Here is an 18,196-nt window from a genome sequence, read left to right on the forward strand (position 1 = left end):
CCCAAAGCCCCCCGGTACATAGTTGTATATTCTTCGTTGTGGGTCCTTCTAGTTGTGGCACGTGAGACGCCGCCCCAGCGTGGTCCGATGAGCAGTGCCATGTCCGCGCCCAGGACTCGAACCAACGAAACACTGGGCCGCCTGCAGCAGAGCGCGCGAACTTAACCACTCGGCCACGGGGCCAGCCCCGATGATGTGATTTTTTTAAAAATAGTTTTCCAAGATTGGTATTTACAGATTTTAAGTATTGAAGTGAAGCCATTGATATTAAATATACGTTTCTGATTGAATATGCATTTGTAATAGCTTATAAAAATCATTGGTCATGGAAGGCATTTGACAAAATTTGGCCCAAATGGAAGATTTCAGTTCTCTAGTCCATCGGTCAGTCCATTTGTCTCTCCAGTGACCGTCTGAGGCGGAGGACTCCTCTATGTCATGAGATAACAGCGATGAACAAGAAGTGCTCTTGGTGTTTGAGGTTGACTCGGGGGTTTGGCCAGGGCTCAAAGAAGAGAGCAGGAAATGACAGACAAGGAAAGGATTTCGTGAAGGAAATCATGCTTCACAGAAGTGTGTTTTGGATAAATTCTGAAATGTAACAAAGATGACCTTTAAGGTGACCGTTTCCAGATGAAATGAGTTTGCTGTGGCTTAAGTTAAAGACCTTTTTCTTGCATGTCTACATGTATTTATTCATTCATTCATTTATTTCTTCATTCATTCAATAAATATTTGTTGATTGAGCCCACTATGTGCTTTAAGCAAAATTTATGGCTTTTGCCGTTTCCCTACTTTGGGAGCATTGTTTCTAAAACTTCAGTATGAGTTAATGTTTGACTACCCTTTTTATTGTCCTTGGAGTATTCAGTCCAAGAGTCCAAACGTGCCGTTAGGTAAGAATTCTGTTGGCCAGAGATCACTTCACTGAAAATAGAAAGTTAACTTAAAAAAGTTACTATATGATATATACTATACACATTCCCCAGGTGGTGATGAACGTCAAAGTTGAAGGAAAATGTCTCTTTCTGGGAAGAAAGACAAAAAGCTAGGAAATCCAGCAGAGCATAAGCCATAGCTAAACTAAAGCTTTGTTTCAACACTCAGCTTGTGTTCTAGGCATTATTCTCCTGGGACCCTGCCCAGGGGAGTTTATTACTGTAAATATTTGAACAATTTTATAAGAGATGAAACCAGCTTTCCCAAAGTGTGTTTTGAGGTATAGTTTTTCCAAAAATACAGAGAGTGGAGAAATGCAGAGTTAAGCAGGTCTCTTCGCTGCAGGACTTATCAGGGCCTTTAATATGCCAGTATGCGCCACACATTTTGCAGAAGGAGAAACAGCATATGTCCCAACTTCCACACTGATACGTTGATACTTTTCCCTGGAGCATCTCTAGGACTAGTGTTCCATAAAACATTTTGCAAAGTATTTCTTTAAACTACAGCACATCCTAGTGTGCAGAATCTGAGGACAGCAGGATGGAGCGCCCCTGGTGTATTTTAACTTTCAAGGAAAGAATGGGGTGAATAATGAATTAAGGGGTAATTGCATTCCCTAACTTGTGTGAGATCCATTTATCTAAAGTGAAGATGAATGCTGAACAATAATCAAATAAATTAGGACTGTCTAGACAACACAGTCTGTCGAATTCAGGACAAATTGAAGTTAATTGTTAGCTTTCCTCTATTTATCATTTGAGACAGTACTGTCTTTTTAGCTCATCAAATGGATTAGAAGATTTGGCTTTTTCAATAGCAGAGAATTATTTCTCTGAAAGGAAGCACAAAATGCAGATGGATATAGGGATGGATAGGTAGGTAGATGGAAAGAAAGAAATGACTGTATGTGTCAGGAACAAGTTTGTGTGCGTATTGATATTCTCTGTTCTCTTTTGCTAAAAAGCTCAATGCTGATTCAAAGACCAGAAAATGTACTAGTAGTATTTAGAATCTGCTGACTTACTTAGGCATAAAGGTTAAAGTGACTTGGTACCCTATCCTTGTCAATATTTCTTAGTTGCTTGGGATAAATATAATCTAAGTAGCATTAGAAACTTTTCTGTTGCCTTGGTTTTGTTTTCCTAGTATGTGGTTCTTCTGTTTATTGCAACAAGCATTTGAACACCTGCAACATGGCAGGCTATATTCTAAGGATGCAAAAATGTATAACCCATTTCTGTTCTGAAGAAGGTCATAACACACTAGTTAAAAGGTAGATCTCTGGGCAAGAGGTCATGGTACCCTGGACAAGAGCAAAAGGCCACAATGGCTTGGACAAGAGTGACTGTGGTTGCAGTGCTGAGAATCAGTCAGATTCAGAATGTATTTTGAGACTGCAACCAACAGGACTTGTCACTTGAATGGATAAGGTATAGGATGAAAAGAGAGGAGTCAAGAATGGCTCCAAGGGTTTTGACCTGAGAACTAGCTAAATGGTGATGCCTTTTACTGAGTTGAAAAGCGTTAGGGGAAGAATGAGTTATGGGGAAATATCAAGTGTCCTGTGCTAGACATATTGAGCTTGAGATGCCTAAATGACGCTACTTTCTTGGGGGCTTAATTCTAGTGAAGGGGATATAAACTATATAATACTATATAAATATACTATAGTATACATATACAGTATATATAGCGCCAGGTGGTGAAGTGTGCTAAGAAGAAAAATAAAGCAGGGGTAACAGGGACAGAGTGTGACAGATGATTATATCACTTGTCTATGTTGAAAGTGGGGTCCCTGGACATTTTTCATGAGGAATACACTACATTTCAAGATTTTCTCTAGTAGGGAAGTAGAGACACTGGATCATTTGTTGTTGAAAGAAAATCAGAAATTGAACTGGAAAGGGTAGCACGGGTCAAATGGGCGATTTCCTTTTTTCCCTAAAATAGAGTAATGTGAACGTGCTTGAAGAAGTAAGGTAAAGGAAAGGGCCCTTGGCGAGGTGGAGAAGGCAGGGGTAAGTGTGAAGCTAAGTTTCACGGCAAGAGATTTATATCTCAGGAAGCAGAGGACCATTTCCTCCATGGCTTCGTTGCAGATATTAATTCCTTCTCCAGGTACGCTATGTAGGTTTAATCACTTTCTATACCATTTCTATGAGGATGTAGCCATGTCAGGACTTTGGTAGCACTGCAGAATCTGTGGGAACAGAGTTTCCATGGGCAGTGACTTTAAGAAGCTGGAGCCCGGTTTGCAGTTGCTATGGCAACACTGGTGCTGGCTGTATACATCATCTCGCCCAGGCTCTCCTGATCTAATAACCAGGATTAGCAATTGCCTGAACTCTCAAACGAGGTGTGCTTTTGGCAGACTTTTTTTTTTTAGCCTCTCTGATAAATCTATTAACCTACTTTATTTTCATTTCTGTAAAATCCAAATGATTACTGAGAGAGAAATCAGAAGAGGAATTGTATTGTTGTAAACTCATCATCCCTATTTAAAATACTTAATTGCAAAGTGATTTAAGATTTGCTTGTGCGATTATCTGCTATTTTCCTGTTTTCAGGTTTTTGCATTTTGAAAGTGATCAGATGCTTATTTTCACAATAAGGCCTTGACAAACTCTTTTTGAATGTAGCTTCTTCGGGCTCGACTCTCATAGAAAACCACAGGGCATTCTGGAGTGCAGGCCTCTTTTCTTCCTAATGAGCTCGGTTTGCCGTGATTTGGGAGAGGAAGAGCTCCTGGTGCAGGTGCAGGGGATGGTAGATTTTGCCAGTGCCCACTTAGACCTCTTCCCTCAAACGCAGCCATGGGAGAATCACAGACTTAAGACACTAGGACACTTGAGAATCTGGGACACCTTTCCAAGGTGGTCCTTCATCCCCTACAACCCAATGAATCTCATATACTTGCCGATTTAATAGATGCTCTCCCTCTCCCTGACTTGTTTACCCTTCCCCTCTCTGATCTGAGGCCAAGAGTCTATAGCTCTAACAGTGTGTGTTGGAGCCAGCTTCTGCTAGCTCCAAAGGACTGATCGTGATCGCAAATGCTCTTCCCAGTTCCACAGTCAGTGCTATCACATTGGCAGCTTGAAATCACACTGGTAGTTTGAAATCAGCCGTCATGGGAGTGTATATATACCATGGAAATTCAAATGCTCCACATCAGGTGTCCTCCCCTTCCCCCCAGCCCAGAGATGGTTGTTAACCATTTACCAGCGTGCTACATGTCAAACCCTTTCCTTATCTTGGAGACGGGCAGGGGTCCAGGAGGGGTGGGTGAGGAGCAGGCTTCTTCTATCACTCTAGATTCCATATGGCCATTAAATGATGGAAAATGAATGAAAGGAGGAGCTGTAATGCACAATGCTCTTAGCTTTGGTTTATCTATATTTCTTTGGAGCAAGATGAAATAGGTTTAATGTGAGATTTTAAATCTCTTTTGATAACAAATATAAGTAAATATTTAATTAGGAAGTCTTTTTTTAGTAGCTACGTTGTATTTGGTGACTGGCCTTTAGACTTAAAGAACTTTTCTAACAATTTTATCCCATTTACAAAAAAGAAGGTTAAATAAATATTTTCAAAGATTATGGCAAAAGCCCTTAAACCATTCTGTGAAGTTGACAATTGGGATGAGATTTTTTTTTCTCTGATTATTGAATTTTGTAGTGATGAAGGGAGGGTAGAATGTATAGTAATACACAAAAAGAGTTAAGGGGTATAATCCAAGACTTATATCTTGAAGCAGACATTATCTTAGTTTTTTCCATTTGAATCAACAGACAATTACAGTTGATATATTAGAAAAGTGTTTCTGGATTGCGAATGTGCTTTATTTATGACTTCCTGAGTTATTTATTGAAAATTAGTTATTTTTCAAAAATAACCTTTTCTAATGGCATCTTGCTTTTATTTCCATATCTTGTATTTTCTAACCTTTAAATTATCATAGAAGATCCTTATCAGAGTCTTCTTCACAATTAGCACTCAAACTGAAACATTAGAACCCCATTTATTCAGCATCTTAGAAGAAATATTTTTCTAAATAATTTAAATCTTCTCTCTTCAAATTCTAAAACCTTTTTAAAACCATTTTTCTGAAATCCTTTAATGCTTTAAATGTTTTCCTTACTTCTTAAACTAAGAGTTTAAACTTTCCTTGCTAACATAGAGCCAATCATTTTCCTGTAATGCAGAAACAATCATTTTTGTCAGCTTCTTAATTTTGTTTATGTCCATAAATGCCAAACTGCGTTTGTCACTGGTGTGGTCCTTGTCTGGCTCAGCCAGCTCTGCTGTCCTCTCCCCCGTTAGCCTCCTGAGTGGTGTTTATTTATTATTGGCCCTGAACTCCACTCACCAAACTTGTTTAGAGTTACACGCTAGATTCTATTTTATCAGGGCTCCAAGTGAGGATGTGAGAAGTAAAATTCCTTCGCTTTTCAGGAGACTCTGTTGAGGTCATATCAGGCACTTGATTTTTCTCATCTGGAATATGGGGATAATGAAATCTATTCAAAAGGATGGCTGTGAGAGGCAACAGGAAAGGCACGTGAAGTTGACCTGTAGGACGCACAATGCTAACCAACTGTGAGGCTGCCTCGGGGGGCAGGACCACTGTAGGTCCCACTGCTGCGGAAGTTCAAAGCCACCTCTGCTTCTCCTTAGGCGGCATGCAGAGGACAAGTTGCTCCTTCCTTCGAAGAGGAGCCACTCAAGTAATTCTAATAAACCCTTGGGTGTATTTATCTAATTGGATTGTAAATAGATTGATTAAGGGGCACTGGGAAGAAATTAAAATTTTCTGCATCTGAGTTTCTTTGCTTTTATTTTTATTTATTTTTTTTTTTAAGATTTTATTTTTTCCTTTTTCTCCCCAACGCCCCCCGGTACATAGTTGTGTATTCTTCGTTGTGGGTTCTTCTAGTTGTGGCATGTGGGACGCTGCTTCAGCGTGGTCTGACGAGCAGTGCCATGTCCGCACCCAGGATTTGAACTAACGAAACACTGGGCCGCCAGCAGCGGAGCGCGCGAACTTAACCACTCGGCCACGGGGCCAGCCCCTGAGTTTCTTTGCTTTTAAATATAGAGTGGTGCTTTGAACCTAAAAAATGTTCATATCTTGGGGCTGGCCCCGTGGCCGAGTGGTTGAGTTTGCGCGCTCTGCTGCAGGTGGCCCAGTGTTTCGTTGGTTCGAGTCCTGGGCGCGGACATGTCACTGCTCATCAGGCCATGCTGAGGCAACGTCCCACGTGCCACAACTGGAAGGACCCACAACGAAGAATATACAACTATGTACCGGGGGGCTTTGGGGAGAAAAAGGAAAAAATAAAATCTTTAAAAAAAAATGTTCACATCTTTTGACTAAGTAATCTCTCTTGTAGGACTTAATTCTAAAGAAATAGTCAGACGTAAGAACAAAGATTTAATGCATAAGCATTTTTCATCTGCCTTCCTCCTTTTTTTGTGATGGTCAGCATAAGAAGCCTGTGGCTCTGTCCCACAAAACCCATAGCACCAAGATTTGCAGATATTGGCTTGAATTTATTTAAATTGCCATGGAATGCCTTTCTTTTTGAGCAGATTCCGAAGATTTGTTGCACACCTAAATCTTTGATGGATGTCAGCCATGTAAGGGTACACTGGACTTGACAGGGTCAAAAGTATGTACAAACATTGGCAGATAGCAGTGCTGGATATTATGATTTAGCTTCCTTGCATTTTAGATCTTATAGACCTAAACTCATCCTTGATTCTGGCTATGTATATTCCATGCCATTCTGTATATGAACAAAATACTGTGTCAGTCTGGGTCCTCTGAGCGCAGACATCAAGAGAGAACTAGCTGTGTAAGAGATTTACTGTAGGAAAAACCTGTGAAAGGTAAAGGGGAGAGGGAGCAGGGACAGGCAAGTTGTTAAAAAAAAATGAACCAGGGCAGTCTTGCATAATTTCCTATCTGGATTTTGTTGATTGCATCCCAGTGGTGGTATTTAACACGTTCCTCTAAGTATCTGAGTATCAGATCTAGAGGCTTGATCACATTAGAATTTAGTTTGTTTGCCCCTTCCCTTCCTCCCCTCCCTCCCACTCTTCCTCCCTTCAACTCTTTGTAGGTGGTGGTGCATGCTTCCATCAGGAGGCAAATAATGTTTGGTTATCTCTTTTTTGTGTGTGTGATGTTAGCAGCTGTTGACAATTATTACACTAGATCCATTAATTCATTAGGGGTTGCAAAATGCTCATATTCTAATTATTCCTGTCTTCACTTATTAGCTAGCATACTTTTATACGGTAAAACCTTCCTTTGTTAGCCATTTGGTTGCTTTGAGGTTCAATGCAAATAGGAAAGGTAGGATGATTGCCAGATTCTTTTCTTTCTTTTATCCTTTTTCAAAATGATAGGGTGGTTCCTTAGCATTCTCCAAAGGTGAGCAATGAGAGTTTTTATTTGTTTGTTTAGTATTTATTATGAAATCATGGATTTAAGCCATTCACTTGTTATTTTTGATAACCAAGTTGTTCTATCTTTGGCCTGTGGGAGTTTATATAGGTAGGTTCCTGAGCCCTTTTGTCACAGTCCTAGTAGTCTCTGATAGCCTCCTTGCTTTCTGGTATGACTTGCTGGTTCAGACCCATCTTGTACATTTCCTGCCCCAGATCTGGACTAGGTCATGAGCCATGGTTCATTTTTAGTGGGAATTGATTGTTTGGAAACCACAATCTGGATGTCGAGAGTGTTCATTGCTACAAGTTAGGTTTTTATTTTTAGCCCTTTTCATTGGACAGGACTGAGAAATATGTATTTTTTTTAAAGACAGAATATATCCAGAAATTATACTGATAATTCTAATTCATATTTAGCACTACAGGGTTTTTATTTAATCTCATTGTTCTTACATCTGAATTTTCTTATCCCCTTGCCCCAAATTCTGCTTCTCAGTGACACCAGCCTGGTTACTCATTTGCTTTATCCCACACTACATACATAATAGCCTCAAAATAACAAAACTAATACTAGGACCAATGAAATGATTACTGAACAAAATGTTTCCAGTTCTTTTTTGTCTTTAGGATATATATCATTAGAAATGAACTATCAAATTATTGGGTTTTAAAATCACTTAGGATAGTTCCTCTCCTCAACCATTTGTATACATATTTAGGTATCATTTGTATCATTTTACTAATCTTATCCCTAGTGTCCTTCTTATTTTTCTTTCACTCTAATATTCTAATTTTTTTCTTCTTGAAGTATGTTTAATTCTGTAGTCTGCTTCATATTTTTTGTAATAGGAGTATAAAGATAACTAGGTATAAGGTAGCATTTGAAGTACAAAAAGAATGTAAATTTAAAAATAAGTGTGGGGGGCCAGCCCGGTGGCCTAGTGGTTAAGTTCAGTGTGCTCTGCTTCCGTGGCCCAGGTTCAGTTCCTTGGCGTGGACTTACACCACTTGTCTGTCAGTGGCCATGCTGTGCCAGTGGCTCTCATACAACAAAGAGGAAGATTGGCAGTGTATGTTAGCTTAGGGTGAATCTTCCTCAGCAAAAAAAAATCAAATAAGTGTGTACACACATATATTTTCTTACTTTGTGAGCTGAAAGGTCTTAGAAGTAGTAACACCCCGGTAGCAACAGGCACACCTAGAGCCCAGATCTTAGTTTCTAATACCTGTCTGCAATGAAAGGAACCAAGGCTATGGCTTGGCCCAACGGTATAGTAGTTAAGTTCGCATGCTCCACTTCAGCAGCCCAGAGTTCACGGGTTCGGATCCCAGGCGTGGACCTACACACGGTCGTCAAGCCATGCTGTGGCAGCATCCCACATACAAAATAGAGGAAGATTGGCACAGATGTTAGCTCAGGGATAATCTTGCTCACCAGAAAAAAAAAGAAAAGGAAAAGAAACCAGGGCTCATTGGAGAAATGACTGATTCTAAGGCTGGGAAGAGAAGACATCTTGTAATACCCAGAAAGTGAGGAAGTGTTTAAACACACACACACACACGAAATGATGGGAGTGTGTCAAAGGGACACAGGAGCCAACTGAAAGCAACAAAATCAATAACATAGTATTGGATTATAATCCAAAGTATCAAACAACTATCTTTGAGTCCATACTGATATAAATAAATGATTGAATAAATAAAGAAGTGGGGGACAGAGGGGACAAATCTCCTGTGCAGGAGAATTCCAAATAATTTATGTCGCTACTCCACCTTCAAGGAAGTGGGACATAAATCCCTACTCCTTAAGTGTAGGCTGGCATAGACTTCCTCCCGAAGAGTACAGAGTGGAAAGGGGGAAAAAGAGTAGCTTTACAGTGGAGAAACCGGACAAACACTGCCTCAACTAGGTTATCAAGATTAACATCGGCGATAAATCATGTGGATAGCATGCACACTTGATGTAATGTTAATCCACGACACTTTCTCTCTTTTCTGGTATTACTACACTGGGTTTTAAATCTATCTTTTATGAAAGTTTTGATTTACAGGTGAAAACTTGTTCTCAGCTTTGAGCCAATGAATAAAGTATGAAGTGTGGTTCCTACCTTTGAATCTAGTGGGGGCAAACAAGATCTATCAAGCATGTAATCCAGATATAAATTATAAGAGGGGATTATGGGGATTTTCAAGTTGAGAAAAGCACAGATATACTGAGGGCTGGTGTACCCAGGGGAAGTTTCCAGGAAAACATACTCTTCTGTTTATACAATCAGGATTTCTGGAAGAGGAGCACAATAAGGGTTGATTTAGGGGTTCAACAAATTCTCTTAAATATGATTTGATTATCACTAAAAACCAAAATAGATATTTTAAAAGTTACATTTTGTCAACCAACTTTATTATGATAGATAATGTAATATATAATAGATTATAAAATTGGTGGCTCAATTAATCACAGTGTGGTCAGAATTTCTTAGAAAGACAGTAAAATCAATGGATTGTGTATGATGCCCTGCATTCATTTTGTGTGTAACTTGCTTAAATCTTGCATGTTTCTTGTTTAGATGTTAGTATGTTCCTCGATTTTGTTTTCCTTTTTTTCCTTTTAGGATTGTCTGCTGCCAAACTCTTAGCCGAACATGAAACTAATGTTTTGGTTTTGGAAGCCCGGGACAGAGTTGGAGGAAGAACATACACTGTGAGGGTAAGTGATTTTAATACCTACATATAATATCTCACACAAACCAGAAGGGGCTCACTGGAAGTCACAGGGCTAGAGCAGATCTCAAGAGTTCATGCAGTTAAGACATTTGTCCTCCGTAGCCCTAAACTACTCCATCAATTAAGTGTCCCTTCTTTTCAACAAGAACTCATCGAAGAGTGACAGCCTCTGTCCTTCAGTAGCTTATATTCTAGTGAAGAAAACGAACGTGAACAAATAATTTCAGTACAGTGTCATAATTTCCATACAAGAGACCTAAATAGAGTATGCAGTGTCTCAGGTGGGGTTACGGTTTGGCTGGACTGGAGATGACCATACACCCACAGCACACACACAGTATAGGTTCCTTGTTTATTTATCCAAGGATACACAACTTAAAAGAAGTGTGGCTACAGTAAGCAGAAGTAAATGTAGCGTATTTTTGTACAACTTTTTCCTTGGTCCTTGTTCCCTAAGAGATGTGCTGCTGCTAGAGACACTCTTTGCTCAGGTCGGGTCGACTAGACATGAGAAGGAAGCTTCTTGCTATGTCACTGCCGTTTTATACTTGAGCTTACATCACCATTCTGGAAAAATGCACACTTATTGTTTACTACTATTCAAGGAAATGGTTGCAGGTGGTTGAATGTGTGGAGCTGATGCAAGTACAAAGGAAGAGTACGTAGGGTGGGGAGGAAATAGGACCAAAGATGGAAGTTTGGGGAGCATGCAGATTTAAGAGGGGGCAGAGGCAGAGGAGCCAGAGAGAGGCAGTAGAGGCAGAAGAGGAGGACCAGACTAGAGCAGTGCCGTGCAAATCAGTGGAGGAAAGTGGAAGGGATGATCAACAGGGTCAAATGCCAAGGGCACTTGACACAGGATGAAGGCTGAAAAGAGGCCCTTGTGTTTGATTAGAAGGTGAGCACACAAATAGAGTGTTAAAGGCTGGGGATTGGCAGCAAGGACAAAACCAGACTGTTGAAGTGACTGGAAGGAGAGAAAGCATCTATCTAATTAGAAGATGTATCAGACTCAGAATAGAATGGCTTTTGCGGTGATAATAACAATGGCTTAAGCAATACAAACATTCAATTATTTTACATAGGAAGAAGTCTAGTGGTAGGTGGTCCAGGCTGGTGCGAGGGTTCAGCTTTGTTTTCAAGGCTTTGCCTTCTTTCTGTCTCTCTGCTCAGCCATTCTTTGCTTGTTGGCTTATTGCCTAGTGGTAACCAAATCACTGCTGCAGCTCAAGCAGCAAGTCCTCCTTTTCAAGGCAGGAAAGAACATGAAGAAGTGGCCTGTCTTATCTGCAGCAATGCTTTTCTTTTACCAGAAGACCCCAGCAGACATTTGCTTTAGTCTCATTGGCCAGAGTTGGGGCACATAGCAACCCTTAGCTGCCAGGGAGCCTGGGGAAGCAAGTGTTTACCATTTCCAGGCTGCATAATAGAAGCAGGCATGGGAAAGGGAATATGAATGGATGTGGAATAGCCAACCAACAGCATCTGAACCAGGACATTGTACCAGCTCTTTCAGTCACACCATGCCATGCTCCCCTTCTGTCATTCGCTTTCTACCTTTTTAGATGTGCAGGGATGTCTCATAGGCCTATTTTCACTTTGCTCAGCTCTAAAAGTGTTCTACAGCCTCGCTACGCAAAGTGTCCTGTGGACCAGCAGCCGTGGAATCACCCAGGATAGAAATCACCCTTGATAGAAATGCAGAATCTCAGGCCCTGTCCCAGACCTGCTGAACCTGAAGCTGCATCTTGACAAGATCCCCAGGGGATACTGTAGAAGTGCTGCTCTATGATGTGTGTTTGCTTGCTTGCTTTAAATTAATGTAAATCCAGATTAATTGCATTTGGAGAATTTCTGAGTACTTCCTCAAATGTAGTCCACTGGGAGGCAATAGATCTAGGAGTGAGCAGACTGGGATTCTGGCCCCTGTACTGGCCTGATTCACTGTCTTATCTTGGGTAAGTTCTGTTAGCACTTTACATCTGAGATTTCTCATCTGGGCAATGAGATACAATCTAAATACACTCAAAGAAGCTCCCTTCCACCTTCAAATTCTAATCGAAGGCAGTGTGTTGGAGTGCAAAAGAAGGATTGCATATTCTGACTGTATGACTTATTAGATATGATTCTCCTGTCATTTTCTGAAAAATATTCCTTCGTTTTTGAGATAGTTATTAAGTTGTCCCTTAGCCCTACTTTTCTTATCTCTAAAACCTTTTGGTTATTAAATAGGACCATCAGTCATGTTGCAGATTTTCAGTTAGGAGCAAATTTCTTTCTATAAGGGAAATGAGAATTTAGCATGCTTGTCCCCATCTATGTTATTTCCCCAGGCTGCTTTTCCATGCTGCATTATTTATATATGTCAGCACCATACAGGAACTACTGTGTATTGAACATGATATTATAACTTCCCTTAGGTAGGCGAGAAAAGAGCTTTGAAATGCTTAGAAACTAGGACTTAACATTTATAAGATTTCAAATGAATAGAAGGAGAAAAAAAGGCTTTCTTAAGAAACAGGGACAGATGATGGTATTTAATAAAAAAACGGAACTGAATATTGTTCGAATTGTTTCTCATAGCTCGGTCAATTAGGATAATTTGGAATGGAAATGTCATAAAAGTTATTCTGGATCTTTCAGTACTGAAATGTCAACTTTGCTATTGTCACTTGGCAGCTGTTCAGACAGATCTTCTATTAGTTCAGAACTTCCCAGTTTTTCCTACTGCGATTCCTCCGTAATTCTTCAGGATCAAGTTAATGCAGTTGATATGCCTGCAGGGCTACCGCAGGGATGGTGTATTTGTTTCCTAATATAGTTGCATGTTTGTGACCTTTTCAAAGGCTGAGTAATGAAATGGAAATCAAGACCCTAAAGACTGAAGTGCAACATAGCAGAATATGGTATTACAGTTCTAGTATCTTGCTGAACCTGAGGCACCTCCTTTAGAATCTTTTGACTTTGTAAAGAAACATTCTGTAAAGTGCCTCACACTTTTTACTACCTCACTTAGGACTTTTGCCTTACAGATAGTGTCAGTGTTCTAAAGACATCATGTTTGGGAACTCACAAGAGTCCTCTTGCTGTCTTTGTTAAAACCTCGAAATTTATTGGAGTGCTGACTCCAGTTTTGTTTTCATGTCTTAAAAAGGATGTTGGAGACTAGAGAATGTCTGGAGGACAGCACCAATAGGTAGTAAAAGGGAATGTAAGGGTTATATGAGGAACAGGTTAAAGAAGTCAAAGGGACACTTCATTTCTGGTATTCTGGCAGAATGGAAAGCCTGATTAACTCTCCCCATCGAAATAAGTAAAATGCTGAATAAAGTATACTGTGCTGCCTTGATATGGAAGCTAGAAATGTGTACATCTCCTGGATGTTGAACAGATATCTCAAATTTAACACATTCAAACTGAACTTCTGATCTTCTTCATCAAGACCACTATTCCAGAAGCCTTCCCCATATCAGAGGATGGCAACTCCAAAAAACTCGGAGTCATGCTCAACACTATCAGGCCCCGCATTCATTCTGTCAGGAACTTCTGCTGGCTTTGCCTTCAAAATATATCCAGAATTCACCACTTCCCACCACTTTCATGACTGCCGCTTGGTGGGAGCCACCACCATCTCTAGGACAGATTATTCAGTAGCCTCCTAACTGATTTCCCTGCCTTTGCCCTTGCTGCCCATAATCTAGTCTTCGTGCAGCAGCCAGAATAAGCCTTTCAAACCTGAGTCAGATCGTGGCACTTCTCTGCTCAAAAGCATATTTGGGACAAGAGCATTCCTGGCAGAAGGAAGAGCCAATGCAAAGATTCTAAGGCAGAAATGTGCCTGGTGTATTCAAGAAATAGGAGATCAATTTGGCTAAAAGAGAGTGATTAAGGAAAAGAGAATTGGAGATGAGGTTAGGCAGGTCACTAGGGGGCAGATCGTGTCTTCCTGTGATGCATTCTGTCCAGCAAATTTTTTGTGTGTGTGTGTGAGGAAGACTGGCCCTGAGCTAACATCTGTTGCCAATATTACTGTTTTTGCTTAAGGAAGATTGTTGCTGAGCCAACATCTGTGCCAATCTTCCTCTACTTTATGTGGGATGCAGCCACAGCATGGCCTGATGAGTGGTGCCAGGTACACGCCTGGGATCTGAACCTGCGAACCCCCGGCTGCCAAAGCGGAGTGCGCGAACTTAACCACTACGCCACCGGGCTGGCCCCCTGCAGATGTTTTAAAATAGGATCAAGAGCTCATCAGTGTGGGCTGATTTAAAATTTCTTCTGTTGGAAATCAGAGAGTTAGGCCTAATCAATCTCTGTGTGGCTCCTGCAGCACAACCTCAAGGAAAAGGATAGATAATAACCTAAATGCTTTGAAAAGGATTTAGATCAGCAGGATGTCCCACAGTGTTCTTTATTCCTTATGCATGTTATTGCTGAATTGGCCTCAGCAGTGACTATACAAATGGGGTTGCTTAATGATGAGTGTCATACAGGGTTAATGAGTGGAGAAGAAAGGAATGCTATTTTCAGTTGCATTTTATAAGAGAGATAAAAGGCACATTTAGGTTGTAAAAAATAAATGTTTTTTTATAAGACAGAAACTCTTTTTTTCATGTTTTAACTAAAATCTTCTGGTTACTTTTTCTCTTTCCACAGAACAAACATGTGAATTACGTAGATGTTGGCGGGGCTTATGTAGGACCAACCCAGAACAGGATCTTACGGTTATCTAAGGAGCTGGGTTTAGAGACCTACAAAGTGAACGTAAATGAGCGTCTTGTTCAGTATGTCAAGGTAAGCCTGGCTCAAGTGACCAATGGGGGAGCATTATTTGGGAAAACATTTCGTTTTGTTTTGTTTTTTCTTCAAGCAATCATAAAAATTGGCTGTCAGGTTTAAAGTAGTATTCTGCCTTTCTTTTCTTTTTTTGTTTTCATTTAAAAAATCCCTGTGGCCTCCTGGAATCACTGCAAGGGGTCATGCCTCAGCTTGGCCCTCCCCCACATCACCCACTGTGACCCTTGAAGGCTGCACGCCCCACCCCAGTCCAACTGGAGTAGGAGTAAGAAGCTCTCAGCTTCCTTCCTTCCCTCCCTCTGCGGGTGGGGGTGCCTGGGACACACACATACACACACACACAGCCCCAGGCAGCCCCTGAGGCACCTATGAGGCAATTCTAAGGTCCCTAGGAACCTAATAGTTTGAGGCCACTTCTTAAGACTTTGAACAGGTTATTCATCCTCATTCTTGCCTGACATTTCTTTGCACACTTTGATAATTTCCTTTGTACCTGGCCTTGACTCTTGGGAAGTCTCGCTCGGTTGTGCAGTTTCCCACTATTTAAACAAGAGACTGTTTAAACTCTGACTGCTGATATCCAGTCAAGAAACAGCAGCTGTTGCCAGCATTATTCTTTCTTACTGAATCCAAACATGGAGCAGCTGGAGTCTGGAAACGTGCCTTGAGAAATCAAGTATCCAATCTGACATTGCAGCCCACTTCCTGGAACTAGTGTCACGAGGGCAGGGGTCATTTACTCATTCTAATGCCAGGATTCCCACACCGGTAACCACATCTACCCCCCATTCCACCCCAGGCAGTCATGTAGGTCTAGTGTCTTCAAGGCCTTTCAGAGCTGGGAGTTAAGGATACTTGTGATGTGTGCACATTGATGCCCAATGAAGGAGATCAGGAATCTTGGGAAACTCGGAGAGCTGGTTTGAGATGGTTTGGGATGCTTGGGAAAGTCTGGCAGTGGCACATGAGAAAACAAACCAGAAGCCTTTAGAAAAATTGGGTCCAGATGTCAAGGGAGGAATGTAGAAAACATAAAAAATTATACAAAGTGTTTATGAATGCTGGCTTCAATAGGCCATGATCAAAAAGGGAAAAAATCCTTTGCTTCCCCACTTTCTCTTTTCTGCATAGTATGTTTCCCTGTAATAAAAACGGTAAGAATAATAACAGCTCACATTTATTGAGCAGTTTTACGTGTATTGGCATATTTAATGTAGGGAGAGAAACCAAATCCTTTGCACTCAACTGCTAATTAAACAGTCATGTAAATTCACTCGCCAGTCCAGCTGGGAAGAAAAGGAGTCTGATGATTATCCTGGAATCTGAGCACACTCATGCTTATAATTTCTTTCTTCCTAACACTCAGGAGCTGGGAGATTTTTCTTTTCCCTGGAGACTCATGATAAACAACTAAGTGCGTTTTATGCATAAATTCCTTAAATCCTTCTATCTACCTTATTAGGCAGGCATGATTATCCCCATTTTACAGAGGAGAAAACTTAGCTTCAGAGAGGTAAAGTGATTTGACAGGGTTATAAACCTAGTAATGGTCTGCCTTCCCCCTGACTACATGCTCTTCATGAATTTTAGAACTGACTTACCAGTAAGCACGTATTTAACATGCTACACACTGTCCTTTTCATTTAAGACATAATCTCATCTAATGAAATGGTGGAGAATAGAAATACCATTAAACCATCCTCTCACATACTTTAACCTGCCAAAAAAACACATATTTTCACCAAAGTAGACAGCAATGTTATGGTAAAAATGTAGCAGGTCAATTAGAGGTTAATTTCTCTGAATGAGTGCCTTTCTGCTATTGTTTCTAGTAAATCGTCTCCTTTCTGCAATGAGAAATAGTGTAGTAGATGTTTTTATAATGACCAGGAAACTGTAAAGTAAGGAGACCAGATGAGGGAAGAGCAGGAAGATATTCAGTTAACTATTCCAAGTAAGATTGTTAATAAACTGTATAGCAAAAAATAATTCCACTTATTTAAAAATATCTCAACTCACTATTCTGGCCATTTCTAGGGAAAAAAAAATGGACTTTTCTGCAGCACAATAGTATATTGGGTTAATAATGCAAATTGTCTTTGTGATACTCTCTGCATCAGCTCTCATGACAACCCCAGCTTCTGTAATTCTAATACAGTTCATTCTTTTTGGTAAATATCACTAAAGTGAGTGAATCACTAGAAGATTGCTGCTATCTAGTTAAACCAAGCCATATTCTTTATGGTCAAGATTGATTCAGCTCTTAAATTTTCCCAAGTTGCAGCCTTAAAGAATGCTCCAATTTGTTTCTTCTGTTAGCAGACTGTAGGGCATCCAGTTTCAACCTACTCTAGGATGGTTTTTAGTATTCACCAAAGAACTATTCTTGACCTCTGCTAGATTGTGTCTACAGCGCAAGTTTTGACGTGATAATGTGGTGTTCCAAGCCTGGGTCTCTGAGCTGAACCGTGAGAATAGACATTTACTGGTGTTATCCACCCTGTCCCTTCCCCAAGAGACTATATCTATCTACTTCATTCATAGATGTTTTACATCATTATGCTAAATTCATTCCATCAGTTTAATAAATAGTTACTGGGCAATCTACTCTGTACCAGATCTTTTTCTAGGCTGAAAATAGCGCTGTGGGCATATGATCAAAGTTTTTACTCACATGGAGCTTGCCATCTATAGGGAGGAGACAAGTAAACAATAACAATAAATAAATACTATTCACTAACATTTCTGCCTGTATCCTTCATGGATCTTGTGAATAGAACCCTACTCTAATTCTGGTTTAGTAGATCCCGATTCTTGTATAATAGGTTCTTGACTGGTTTCTACAGTGAATGTGTTTTATGAATATTGTGAATTTGATAGCTTTATTTGGGAGATTGTAACTGATTTGTGAAATTAATATAACTTAATCATATTGTCTTTAACCAAAAAGGTAGATTTGAAGTGGCATCAGCTAGATATGCTTAAAATGTTCTCTTTATCAATTCTTCTGCTTTGGATGGTGTAAGGAAAGCAGGTGGACTTGAATGCCTCTTGGATTAATGGATTAATTACTTGCATTAGTAAATAAGATACACCACCATTATGATTGTTTTATGAATGAGTATCGTTGAGTTATGGAGACTTTTTTGTTAAATTTTGCCGTGCCAGTTTTTGGAGAGGGAGGAAAAAATGCTTGATTCCCTTTTTTTTTTTTTGCTTTCCATGGGTTCTTCCAGATCATAATAATGCAGGTAGGGCGTGGAGAGGGAGAACACTG

At 40.2% G+C, this 18,196-nt stretch overlaps 1 protein-coding gene across 1 annotated transcript in view; it reads left to right on the forward strand.

Moving 5' to 3' along the window:
- LOC103540167 (amine oxidase [flavin-containing] A) overlaps positions 1-18,196 on the forward strand; it is a 61,046-nt gene that overhangs the window by 9,437 nt on the left and 33,413 nt on the right. Inside the window, exons 2-3 of the mRNA XM_070605842.1 lie at positions 10,011-10,105; positions 14,779-14,916. Of these exons, the coding sequence (XP_070461943.1) occupies positions 10,011-10,105; positions 14,779-14,916 (233 nt within the window). The remainder of the gene's footprint in view (positions 1-10,010; positions 10,106-14,778; positions 14,917-18,196) is intronic.

This window comes from Equus przewalskii, chromosome X (genome assembly GCF_037783145.1).
Source record: "Equus przewalskii isolate Varuska chromosome X, EquPr2, whole genome shotgun sequence".
NCBI lineage: Eukaryota > Metazoa > Chordata > Mammalia > Perissodactyla > Equidae > Equus > Equus przewalskii.